The sequence below is a fragment of the Xyrauchen texanus genome, chromosome 12 (assembly GCF_025860055.1).
Source record: "Xyrauchen texanus isolate HMW12.3.18 chromosome 12, RBS_HiC_50CHRs, whole genome shotgun sequence".
NCBI classification, from domain to species: Eukaryota; Metazoa; Chordata; class Actinopteri; order Cypriniformes; family Catostomidae; genus Xyrauchen; species Xyrauchen texanus.
Genome location: NC_068287.1, coordinates 46,983,520 through 46,996,817, shown reverse-complemented (window position 1 = coordinate 46,996,817; position 13,298 = coordinate 46,983,520). Strand labels below are relative to the sequence as shown.

Here is a 13,298-nt window from a genome sequence, read left to right as displayed (position 1 = left end):
GCTGTTTTCCTCATGGGGACCGACAAAATGTCCCCACAAGGTCAAACATTTTGGGTTTTACTATCCTTATGGGGACATTTGGTCCCCACAAAGTGATAAATACACGCTCACACGCACATACTCACACAAACACATACACACACGCACACACACTCACACACACACGCACTCTCACACACACACAGACGGAAGTTCGTCCTTCGTTTTTGAAGAAGACCAGCTTTCGTCACCATCATAGGGTAGGGGAGGGGAAGGGAGGCGAAGATATGTTACCAGATTTAGAGGAGAACCAATAGCCATGATGGCAGATGTGGAGTCAATGTTCTTCAAGTGAGGGTTCCTGAAGAGGATGCAGATCTGCTTCGTTTTCTTTGGTGGCCAGAAGGCAATTTGAATGCACCTATAGAATGATGGTGCACTTCTTCGGAGCCACTTCATCACCTAGTTGCGCCTCTTACGCACTGAGAAAGACAGCAGAGGACATAAAAGATGTAGCATCTCAAAAGGCTTTTGAAACAGTTTTGTAAAATGTTTATGTGCACGATTGCTTGAAATCTGTGTCCACAGAACAAGAAGCACTTGACTTAGCGAAGGATATTCGGGGTTTGTGTGCTGAAGGAGGTTTCTGCTTAACAAAGTGGGTAAGCAATAGTAGAAAATTATTATTGTCTATCCCAAAAGAACAAAGGGCCAGTGGAGTAAAAGATCTTGACATGGATCACAATACTCTGCCCATTTAGAGAGTACTCGGCATGCAGTGGTGTACAGAAAATTATACTTTCACGTACAACCTCAAGGTACAGGAGAAGCTATTGAGTAGAAGATGTATTCTCTTGGTTGTTAATTCAATTTATGACCATCTTGGTTTTCTGGTGCCACTCAACCTACCAGTGAAGCTCCTTTTAAGGGATACGTGTAAACAAGGAAATGCATGGGATGAAGAGATCGATGACAAGCATGCTGATCAGTGGGTCAGATGGCTAGAAGATCTAAATCACCTCTCAGACTTCAAATTTAAAAAGTGTGTAAAATCAGAGAAATTTGGTAACGCAGCAGAAGCGCAGCTGCATCATTTCTCTGATGCCAGCGAGAGTGCTGACGGCACAACAACTTATCTGGTACTTACAAATGAACAAAATCTGAAACATTGTTCCTTGTTGATGAGAAAGTCAAGAGTTAGCCCACTCAAGCAAATAACAATCCCTAAACTTAGAGCAGCAACCATAACCATCAAAATTTACAAAATACTAAGACAAGAGCTTCACAACCCACTACAACAGTTGGTTTTCTAGACAGACAGCACTTCAGTGCTCATTACTTTGGCAATGAGAGTGCTTGCTTCAAAAACTTCGTAGCAAACAGAATCTCACTAATACTAGATGCTACTACTCCATTACAGTGGAGGTTTGTTAAGACATCACAAAATCCTGCAGATCAAGCTACTAGAGGTCTTAAAGCAAAGAACTTTGTACAAGCAGAATCATGGAATAAAGGGCCCAACTTTTTGTTGAAACCAGAAAAAGAATGACCCCAAAGACCAGATCAAATGAGTTAAGGTGCACAACAAGACCCTGAAATAAAAAATGAAATCAAGGTCAACATCAAAGAAAACAATGACATTGTGAGCAAGTGAACTGATTACTACTCAAGCAGGTTTCATCTAAAAAAGGCAGTGAAGTTCAGAAATTCAGCTTATTCAGTACAGTCAAAAACAACAGTTCCCGGATGATATTAAGGCTCTGAGAAAGAATATTCCTGTAAAGAGAAAAAGTCAGCTGTACAAGCTTGATCCTGTACTTCAGGATGGAATACTAAGAGTCGGTGGTAGGCTTAACAGAGCAGCCATACCAGAAGCATCCAAACATCCTGTAATTCTCTCAAAATGCTTCAGATTTTCAACTCTCATTCCAAATGACATTCATCAAAGATGTGGACACTGTGGTTGAAACTACATGCTATCTATTCTCTGACAATAATTCTGGATCCCCCAAGCAAACTCAGCCATTCGAAAACTTATACATAAATGCTCAGTTTGTTGCAGACACAATGGAAGAGTGGGAGAGCAAAAAATGGCAAGCTTGCCAGAAGACCGCTTGCTACCTGATAAACCCCCTTTTACAAACGTAGGTGTCGATTACTTTGGACCCTTCGACATAAAACTTGGCCAGAGTACTGTATAAGGTATGGAGTGTTGTTCACTTTCCACATTGAGATAGCTGATAGTTTGAACATTGATTCATGTATAAACGCTTTGAGGCATTTCATAAGTAGAATAGGACAGGTGTCAGTCATGCGTTTAGACAATGGCACAAATTTTGTCGGCGCAGAAAAACAATTGTGAGGAGCACTGAGAAACCTGAACCATAACAAAATTGAAAATGCCATGATACAGAAAGGGATTATATGGATCTTCAATGATCCAGATTCTTCTCATCAAGGAGGAGTATGGGAGCATCAAATCCATACAGTAAGAAAGATACTCAGTGATCTCTTAAAGGAACAGTCTATCAATGATGAGTCTTCATACCATCATGTGCGAGGTGGAAAGCATTGTCAACAATAGACAAATAACTAGTACATCAGAAGATCCAAATGACCTCTGACACCTAACCATTTACTGTTGTTGAAATCTCAACCCAGCTTACCACCAGGTGTTTAACAAAGAGGACCAATTGAATGCTGGATTATCCCTCAAAAGGTGCCTCCCCCCGCTGAAAGAAGAAAAAGTTTCCTGGAGAGAGCCACTATAGTTGAATGAAGTTTCCAGGCCACTTTCCTTTCATAGTATGTTTACCCTATCACTGTTGTACTCCAACCTGACCACGAATAATTGTGGGGGCTCTCCCGGTGAACCAGATCGACAACAGATTCAATGTCGAGTTTAAGGATATCTTGAAGCATGTGTGCAAAAAACTGAGTTGGTTGAGTGCTCTCAATTCCCTCAATAATGGCAACACTCTAAATTCTTTGCATCTCGCTTTGCTTTTCCGCTTATCTCACTTATCCGTACTTCGGAGGAGACGTTAAACTGAGGTACTGACTCATAGTGGTCATTAAAAAATCCCAGGACACTCCTCGAAAAGGCCAAATTCCCCCCTATTAGCCTTTAACAATCATGGCTTCTTAATAATCCCCATCCACTAATTGGCTCTATCACTCTACTCTCTCCTGCCATCAATAGCTGGTGTGTGGTGAGTGTACTGGCGCACTATGGCTGCACACTGGTGTTGGGTGAGAGTCCCTGCTCACTGTGTAAAGGGCTTTGACTGTAGTATCAGAAAAGTGCGATATAAATGAAACATTCAAAATGTAACGTTCATCACATTTAGACCTCAGAAGTGATAAATCTTTTGCAAGTGTTGTGACATTGTTTTGCAAGTCTTTCACAAATTCATCCCAAAAGACTGATCCAGTTTGTGTGGCTCATAGAGTGCTGACAGAAGATGCAAGCTCCTCTCGGACAGCTGAGATCTTGTTTCTGAGTGATCCTGCCATAGAGTTAGTGAGGTAACTCCAACGATCAGCCTGTTAAATCTATTTGATAAAGTGATATAGCTGTATAATGACAGAGATTATAATATAAACAACAGGGAATGAAAAAGAACGGTACGTCTGTGACTTTGCTGGTGTTAGACTACAACCTTACAAACAGTTTCAATAAGATCCACAAGTGAGGAAATTTATAAAATGAAACCCACCAAACACTCACGATTCAGTGAGTAAAGACAGATTACAGTGTTTACATTTATGCATTTGGCAGACGCTTTTATCCAAAGTGACTTATAGAGCCCTTATTACAGGGACAATCCCCCCGGAGCAACCTGGAGTTAAGTGCCTTACTCAAGGACACAATGATGGTGGCTGTGGGGATTGAACCAGCAACCTTCTGATTACCAGTTATGTGCTTTAGCCCACTATGCCACCACCACTCTGTTTGCATGTAATGCATATCATTTGTGTTCTAATCCTCGATGAATGTACTGCAGAATGTGTTTTAATATCAAAACTCTACAGTTCATTGGTTTACAGAGAGGTGCCTATCCAGATGTTAGAGAGAGCTTTACTGTAAGTGTTTTGTTTCCTGCAGCCAGTGAACAGAAATCCAGAATTTGCTCTTTGACCTGCTAACAAACACACCCACAGATCATAAGAAACTGCACCCTTATGAAACACTTACCAGGAAGTGACTGTCTTATTCTTTCTCTCTTTACTCTCGTACTGATTATGTTCTTTATTCTTGGAGTGATCAGTGCAGAACGAAGGGAAAGACTTTCTAAAAGGTTTCTTGTGAAGTTTGTTTCAGAGTCGACAGCAGATCTTTGCTGATTCTGATGATTATTCATTATTGAAAGCAACATTCAGAGATTGAAAGTAAAGTTCAGATCGTTGGAGCTTTTATAAGCAGTGAAAATGGATTCACTCTCTGTGGAAGAACTTTCTTGTCCCGTCTGCTGTGAAATCTACAAGAATCCTGTTGTTCTGTCGTGTAGTCACAGTGTGTGTAAAGAGTGTCTTCAACAGTTCTGGAAAACCAAGAGAACTCAGGAGTGTCCCGTCTGCAGGAGAAGATCTTCAAGAGATGAACCTCCTCGTAATCTGGCATTGAAGAATTTATGTGAGATGTTTGTGAAGGAGAGAAATGAGGAGGAGATCTGCAGTTTACACAGAGAGAAACTCAAACTCTTCTGTCTGGACGATAAACAGCCGGTGTGTTTAGTGTGCAGAGATTCAGAGAAACACGTCAATCATAAATTCAGACCCATCTGTGAAGTTCTTCCATCTTGCAAGGTACGACAAACTTCTCTTGAGTCATTTACAAAGAAGGTTCAATTGCTTTAAACATTGAAATCAGAACATTCATGTACACAATATTTTCCTGCAGCATTTTAATATGTATTACATACATGAACATATCATAGTAATCTCTCAGCAGCTGCAGATTCACAGATTTTCACTTTGTTAAATTTCAGGAGGAACTCAATACAGCACTGAAGTCTTTACAAGAGAAACTCAAACACACAGAAAACATGAAAGGAGAGTTTGATAAATCAGTTGGACACATCAAGGTGAGGATACAGAATCAACAATCAAACACATTTGCTGATAAATGATGTGATGTGTGTGAATGCAGAGCTGATTGAAGTGAATTTGATGTGATTTCAGACTCAAGCTGAGCACACAGAGCGTCAGATTAAAGAGCAGTTTAAGAAGCTTCATGAGTTTCTCCGACATGAAGAAGAAGCTACAATCACTGAACTGAGAGAGGAAGAGGAGCAGAAGAGTCAGATGATGAAGAGGAAGCTTGAGGAGATGAACACACACATCTCAGCTCTTTCACACACAATCAAAGACATGGAGGAAATGATGAAAGCCAATGACGATGTCTCATTTCTAAAGGTGACAGTCAAACTCTCATCATTGATTTCTGCTCTTATTGATCATTTGAGGAGCTCATCAAGTGTTTTTTTGTCTTTTGCAGAACTTTAATGTGACAATGGAAAGGTAAGTGTCTCCTCTCTATGGTTGTGAAGTCAAAGTCACTGCAGTACTGTCTCCTGAATGTTCTTCCAGAGTCCAGATCTCACAGCTGGATCCACAGATGACTTCTGGAGCTTTCATTCATGTGCCACATTACTTGGGCAACCTGACATTCAGAGTCTGGAAGAAGATGCGAGACATTGTCCACAAGAGTGAGTCCACAAATCTCTGCTATTACACTTTACGTGTGAGATTTTAATATTCACACACACACACACACACACACAAAAATGTTGGTGCTACAATAAAAACATTATAATACAGTAAAGTGGCGTGCACAGACCTTAGCAGGAAATGGAGAGAGTTGGAAAGAAGTCGGTCTAGGACTCGGTGTGGGGCAGGGGTTGTGCTGTAGTGTCCAGTCTTAAAGGCACCTCTGCTTAAATCCCCTCTCAACCAAAAGGGCACCATTAGCTGTGTGAAGGGCACCTTTAGATTTGTGAATGAAAGGGGCAAGTTAGCGCCCCTGTAGCCCCATTTCTGTGCATGTCAGTGATACTGTAGGAGAATACAGTTATACCCATTAGAGACCAGTATGAACAATGGAGTCCAGGAGTCAAAGTTGAGTTTCAATAAATTGAGAAAGAGTTCTCCACATTTCCAAAGGCAAAAGACAGAAACAGAAGTACTAACTTAGTCTAACTAACTTAGACTACTGACACAACAGTAATTATACAAGGACAGCAAACAGAGCTTGTATTAAAAGCTTAATGTCTCTTTCGGAGCTCGCAAGATGGATGAGCTTTCGATTTCTGCATAAGAGTGCACCTTGGTTTTGTCGGACACCGAGGACTTGACTGGGCTAGTGCCCTTGGGTGTGCCTGCCCAGTCTGAGGCAGATGCGGAGCTGACTGACATTCTTGCCCGAGCCGCCGCGAGTGTCGGGCTGGAGTGGAACCCTCCTCCTGCCCGAGCACTCATGGCTTGATGATCGGTTCCTGGGTTCGGGCACCACTTACGGCCACCTATGGCTGAATCTGGTTGAGATGAGGGATGCTGACAAGGCACGCTTCCTGAATGCACCCATCTCCCAGATGACTTTGCCCTTCAGTTCTCTGCGGTGAAGAAACAGACTGAGGTGATACAGCACATCTTGCCCTGGCACAGCTCAAGAGTGCGTACCCTGTCTGTTCACCGAGGGTATCCCCCTGTGGTGGCGAAAGCCCAGGCAGCTCAGCCCCAGGCCGAGGTGGAGGGCAGGGAGGAGAATCTTGTGTTCTCTTTTGTTTTGTGTTCGCTGCGGTACCTACATTGTCAAATAAAGAGCGGTTTCCATTCTCCTTGGGTCACACAGCCAGTGACCAGACACCAAACATTCGCAGCCAGGGCCCCGCCATGTCTCCCTCCATGTCTGGTCCCTGGACGGGACATGGAAGATTTATATGGTCTACCGCCCACGATGGTAAACACCATCATTCAGGCTGCTCAGCACAAAACCTGAATGAGTGGTTGTGTGCCATCTCTCTTGCTCCAATGGTGTACTACCCATTGAAATGTCCGAGACGCTGTCTTGGCTCCTCAGCGCAAAACCTGAATGAGTGGTTGCGAGCCATCCTCCTTTTATACCCGTATGTCCGGGGGCATGGCATGCAAATTCTCATTGGCCTTTTCTCAAAGATCTGAGGTGTTTGGGGCTCCCAAGAGTGACCCCTAGTGTCGTTACATTGACACAACATCTCATTCCCTCCATCACAGATAACGAGATTACGACAGTAACCGAGACGTATCTTTTGATATGGGACACACATTTCCATTTTCTACAGCACATACTGTATTTATTTGTGTATTAATGTTATTCAATGTTATTGATAATAATGTGTAACTAAAAACAACACTGACAATAATCACAGAAGATATCTGATAGAGTTTCATCAATAAAACAATTGTTTGTAATTCATAATAATCTGTATATGTTTTCTCTCATCAGCTCCTGTGATTCTGGATCCAAACACTGCAAGTCCAGATCTGATACTGTCTGATGATCTGACCAGTGTGATATGCAGTTATAACAGACAAATATTACCTGATAATCCAGAGAGATTTAACTGTTATTCGTGTGTTCTGGGTTCAGAGGGGTTTAACTCAGGAACACACTGCTGGGATGTGGAGATTAAACACAATAAAGGCTGGAGTCTTGGAGTAACTACAGCATCAAACCAGAGGAAGGGACTTGATTTCTTTAACACTGATGTCTGGGGTGTGGGGTATAATCTTGGAATGTTCTCATGGTTTCCCTCCACTGTGTTTCGTATCACACTGAATCTTGAGCGTGTGAGAGTTCATCTGGATTATGACAGAGGAAAAGTGTCATTCTCTGATCCTGTAACTAACACACATCTACACACATTCACACACACATTTACACACACACTCTTGCCATTCTTCAGGATTTATGATGTCTCATCCCCTCTGAGGATTCCTGAAGGTTCCTTGCTAGCCTGAGTCAAATGACCCAACCCAGAAGTCTCTATGATGTTCTGGTGCAGAGATATGCATTTTGCCAATCGGTTGCTAGGGTAACCTCATTTGGTTGCAATTCAGTTATCAGGGTGATACTTACAATCATCCTCCAGTGGCCTTTGTGATAAAACAGCACTTTTAATAGACTGACCACGTTTGCATCAAGAGCACAGTGTTGATGTGGATTTTATTTACACATGCAACAATAAGTGCCGCCAGATTCACAATTCACAGAGTCATGAGAGAGATGGGCAATCAGAAATATCATTTTCGTTTACTTGGAAGAAAAAAAAATATCCCCTCAAGTCATAATTATGAATGGAAAACACAGAAAGGATTTTTAAACCTGAGTTTTCGAATTGTGAGGAGACATGGTGGAGGAGAGTATGGTGACTGTGTTGATCAAAGTAAGAGTTCACCAAGAAACATGCAAGAATGAAACTGAAGTCCTCCATATTTCTCTCAGACAAAAAAGAACACTTAATCGTAACATACTCGTTAGTGCGACTTCAGAAGTAGGAAGTAGGATAATTCCAATGGCTGCATCTCTTCACAATCACACAGAGTGGATTACTACCACACTACAGCTGAGGCATAGATTTAAACAAACAGATTCAGCATTACAGATCATCACTACGACAGGTGCAGGTTCAAACATCAAACATGCTCAGTTTCTCTCTTTCTCTCATACACACACACTGTCACGGAGCGCTCAGCTACGCCTCCCTCTGGTTTCATCCGCTCCCTCTCTCCGGAGTTTTAGAACTGCACTTCCCATCTTTCCCTCTGGTCATTATCTATCTCCATCCCTGCCTGGTTTATCTGATTATCCTCATCACCGTCACCTGTTCATCATTATCTCCCCTATATCTGGACTGTCCCTTTCATTGTTACTTTGCGAAGTGTTGTTTTGCTCAGCTGACATTACCAAGCGTTATTCCCTGATTCCCGTTATTATCTGGACCTTAGATCTCTGCCTGGACTCTAGACTCTGTGAAACTTTGCTGCCTGCCCTGACCCTTGCCTGTGTCTGATTACGAGTACTGGATTGTCCCTTTATCAGAGCCTGTTTCTGTTTATGTCTGCTTCTCTCTGTTTGATTGCATGTGTGAATAAACTACTGCAAATGGATCCAAACGCCTCTGCCTCTACACTACACACACATTGTTACTCCTGTAATTTGTTAGAAACAGCCCAAGCCATTGTTTCTAGTTCTAAAGTGATGTTTTTGAATTAGTGATAAAGGCTTGGGCGGATCTTTCGACCTAGCAACAGCAGATCCTGTGTGGGGTAAAAAAGTAGTTCAACACACAAAAGTGTTTTTTTGGGATACTTCTTTGTTTTTCCTTAATTATTTATTTACTTGTCTGTTTAACTGTTATATAAAACCAATATCTCACACAGAATTGTGCTTTTTTGTCCGTAGATCAGCACGGCTTGGCTTGGTTTACTATGTGACAATAAAGGACTACTACTACTACTACCTGTGGCACTCTACTTCATATATTCAGTTCAGCAACAACACAAGGGTGCACTTTATCTTTATTATTTTATAATAAATAATCTTTATTTTTATTATTCTTTATAATTTATATTGTAACTATATGATTTAACTGTGCAGCAATTGTAGTAATTGGAAAACCTACATTTAAGGTTAAATAGCAACCAAATTAAAGAAAAGTAAAATTTTTAGAGACTTATGTTAGCTTCGCGATCTGATCCCTGAACTAATGCGTGTTTTTGATGCATTTGGACCCACTCAATTGTCAAGCATTGCACCCATTTAGGACCCCTGTCCCCCTGTCATTCCTGATCCGGTGCTCTGCAAAACAGAGACGCGATTCAACGCATTCAAAGACTGCCATCTAGCGCATATTTAAATAAACCAAAAATCATGCATACTGTATTGTGCCATTTATAAAAAAAATCACTTGGATTCTGTGGATAAAAGCGTCTGCAAAATGAATATACAAAATAAATGACTTTCACTAGAGGGGCACCTACTCCTAGAAGGGAAATCAGACAGCGGTTTGGGCAACTGCAGCCACCCACCTGGTCATGCCCTGTATAGAATACACACTAAAGCCCTAGGTATATATCCATTTTGACACGAATGCCCAGCGCATGCGTACAGTCGAATGCGAGCCTGTCAAAGTACACTCCATATAACTGTGAGCGCATACAAAGGCAGTTGGCGCATGCGCACTACGACTGTTATGAGACAACAGACTTTCACTTCAGGAGTTTATATTACTTGTTCCTCAAAATATATAAATGCAGGTATCTACAGACCTCCTTACACACGCCCTCTTAACTTGCACATTCACTGTTGTTGTTTTAACTTTCATGTTGATGTTGAGTGTTGCCACCTTTTGGACCCACTAATAAATGCAAATAACTCCAAGCGCATACACAATCTGCACATTCAAAGACACACGGTTAGAAAAATCAGGCTACGTGCATTTAGTGCTCACGCAACCTGCTGTTGACAAAATTTGCATCGCGCATCCTCGTTGCGTCTGACCGAAGCATACTTTGAGTTTAGTGATATCAGACCAGTCATCTGGGTTCATTCTGTGATCTCTACACATAAGCGAATACAATAATTTAAATTCAAAGATTGTTTCACGTTTATTTATTTGGAAATTAGTCTTGTCATAATCTGGATAATGAGCAGTCAGACATAAAAACCATTTAAAATCAAATCAATATTTCATGTGCATTTGTCTTTTTATTTGGTTAGTAGCCATGTAATAAGTTCTCATGTCGGGGTCCTGATCACCCTGTCAGGGTTTATTTTGCGATAACATCCGTCTGACTGTACATTATCCCTTAAAATCTTTACATTTCCAAAAATATTGTTTACAAGTTTTCAGTCAAACAATTAACTGGCAAATGTCTCCACAATTGTTCTTTCAGTTTCTCTCCTTTTTCTATGTTTTATATGAATCAAACCTGTCAACCGCAGTAAGAATCACACCTGTATCATGTAAAAAGGGAGAGAAAACGTCTTTCCCCTTCTGTCACTCACTCGATATAATGTCAATGTAGTGAAACTAGGAGTCACCCTTGGGAGCCCCAGACACCTCTGATCATTGAGAAAAGGCCAATGGGTATTGGCGATTGGAATTTGCATGCCACTGCCCCAGACATACGAGTATAAAAGGAGCTGGAATGCAACCACTCATTCAGATTTTTTTCTGTGGAGCCGAGCAGTTGTGTTTCAGCCAGCTGAATTTCTCCACCGATCCAATCACCTCTACAAAAGCTGTTGGATTTATGGCGCATTACAGCGGCTTCTCCCCCTCTTGTACCGGTTGAGTGCAGAGAACGCCCTTGGGCACTTCAGCAGCCTAAAAGAGGATATTCTTCCTCTAAAACAGTATATTTTCCTTCTAAAATAGTGGCACTCATGGAAAGCATAATTTTAAAGATGCCTTTTCCATTTGTGTATATTTCCTGGTTGCGATCGCTACCTCTTCACTTCATACAGCCGTGATCGTTGCCTCACATGCTGAGCGCTGCCCATCCTGGGACAGCGTTTACGGACGGGTCATGTTCTCACTGCGAAGGCATTATTATGGCAATGTTGGGGTTGTGCCGCAACCCCTCCCACTCCCTGCCGCGGTCCTTTTACCTACGGGTTTGAGGCCGCGTCGGTTAGCACTGGGAGAGATTTTGGGATTTTCAATTCCCCAGCATGCACGTTTTCCCCATGTAAGTTCTGCGATGGGACCGCCGGCTCATCTCAGGGTGGTTCCTTGACACCCCCATCTCCCAGGCTTGGCCTACTTGACGACACCATACAGTAGAGGATTTTGCCCAGCAATTCTCAGTGGTCAGAAAGCAGATGGGGGCCATACAACATATATGTGACTCAAGGTCCTACACCCCGTTTGCTCGTCGCCAAGGGCATCCCTCTGTGGTAGCAACACCGGCTCTACCACAGCTCGCCCCAGTAGGACGGCCCCAGAATGGAGTCACCCGCAGAAAGCAGACGGCACCTGTCTCACGGCCAGCCACCAAGAACCCAAGAAAGGCTTCAAAGCTCCCCTGAGATGGGAAAACCAGGAGGTCAGGAACCCGTGGCACAGGAGCTGGTAAGCACACCACTCCATTCACCGGTAGAGGGCCGGGGCGAAGAATCCTTTCTTACCTTTTCTGTTGATCTCGCCATTTTCAACAAAAGGGCGGTTCCCTCATTTCCTGGGTTACACATTCGGTGTCCACGGCCGTCACTATCACGACCGCTGGGCACTGTTCCTTTATGGCAGGTACAGCGCTGCAGAGATGGGCCCCCGCGTGCCCCACTGTGGCACAATCATGCCCACAACAGAACGGTTGTGACAGGCTGCAAGGATGATTTCTCTCCTCCCCCATCCCAGACCGCTCCTACGGTGACTATATGGAGGGAGGTAAGTGCTTCGATGTCCCCGGACTCAGCATGGCCACAAGTGGCGCCTCAGGCTCTGCCCCTTTGCGAGGCCCCACACTGAACAGGGCCTTGCACAGACTCCTGTTCAAGATGCTGACGCAAAAACACATTTTAGAGAGTGTCCAGCATTAAGATTGGTTCACGGAGGTAGACCTGAAGGACGTGTACTTCATGTCTCGGTTTTACCTCGTCACAGGCCCTTTCTACAGCTTGCTTTTGAGGGCCAGGCATACCAGTGCAAAGTCCTCCCCTTCAGTCTGTCCCTGTCACCTCACAGCTTTACAAAGGTCGCAGAGGCAGCCCTTGACCCGTTAAGGGAAGTGGCCATTCGAATCCTCATCTATCTCGACTGGCTGATTGTAGCTCACCTGCTGGGCTTGTTGTGTGCGCACAGGGACCTGGTGCTCAGGCACCTCAGCTGGTTGGGGCTTCGGGTTATTTAGAAAAAAGCTCTCCCCGGTTCAGAGCATCTCTTTTCTCGACATGGAGTTAGATTCAGTCTCGATGATGGCATGCCTCAAGAGCGAGTGCACGCATTTGGTGCTGAAATGTCTGAAGGCATTCAGATGGAGTATGGTGGTTCCACTGAAGTTTTATAAGAGGCACCTGGGGCATATGGCTTCCTCAGTGGCGGTTACACCACTCGGGTTGATGCATATGTGACCACTTCAGCACTGGCTTCAGACTCGAGTCCCAAGATGGGCATGGTGCCGCGGCATACACCGCATGTACGTCACGTCGGTCTGTTCAGCCCTTGGATGGACCTAGCATTTCTACAGGCAGAGGTTCCCCTAGAGCAGGTCTCCAGGTGCGTCATGATTACGACGGATGCCTCCAAGCATGGCTGGGGTGCCGTGTGCATTGG

General features: G+C 43.4%; 1 protein-coding gene across 1 annotated transcript; it reads left to right on the top strand.

Moving 5' to 3' along the window:
- The first annotated feature begins 4,172 nt into the window (after positions 1 to 4,172).
- LOC127652444 (nuclear factor 7, ovary-like) lies at positions 4,173 to 9,320 on the top strand. Its single transcript, XM_052138605.1, has 6 exons — positions 4,173 to 4,788; positions 4,971 to 5,066; positions 5,164 to 5,397; positions 5,480 to 5,502; positions 5,572 to 5,690; positions 7,466 to 9,320. The coding sequence occupies exons 1-6, from the start codon at positions 4,411 to 4,413 to the stop codon at positions 7,978 to 7,980; spliced, it is 1,365 nt and encodes a 454-aa protein (XP_051994565.1). The 5' UTR covers positions 4,173 to 4,410; the 3' UTR covers positions 7,981 to 9,320.
- Positions 9,321 to 13,298: the final 3,978 nt, after the last annotated feature.

What these genes read in the sequence shown, in the direction of transcription:
- LOC127652444 (XM_052138605.1), top strand. Translation starts at nt 4,411, where the DNA reads ATGGATTCACTCTCTGTGGAAGAACTTTCTTGTCCCGTCTGCTGTGAA. An exon ending in AATCAGTTGGACACATCAAG is followed by an intron (nt 5,067 to 5,163) that starts GTGAGGATACAG and finishes ATGTGATTTCAG; the next exon opens with ACTCAAGCTGAGCACACAGA. An exon ending in TTTAATGTGACAATGGAAAG is followed by an intron (nt 5,503 to 5,571) that starts GTAAGTGTCTCC and finishes ATGTTCTTCCAG; the next exon opens with AGTCCAGATCTCACAGCTGG.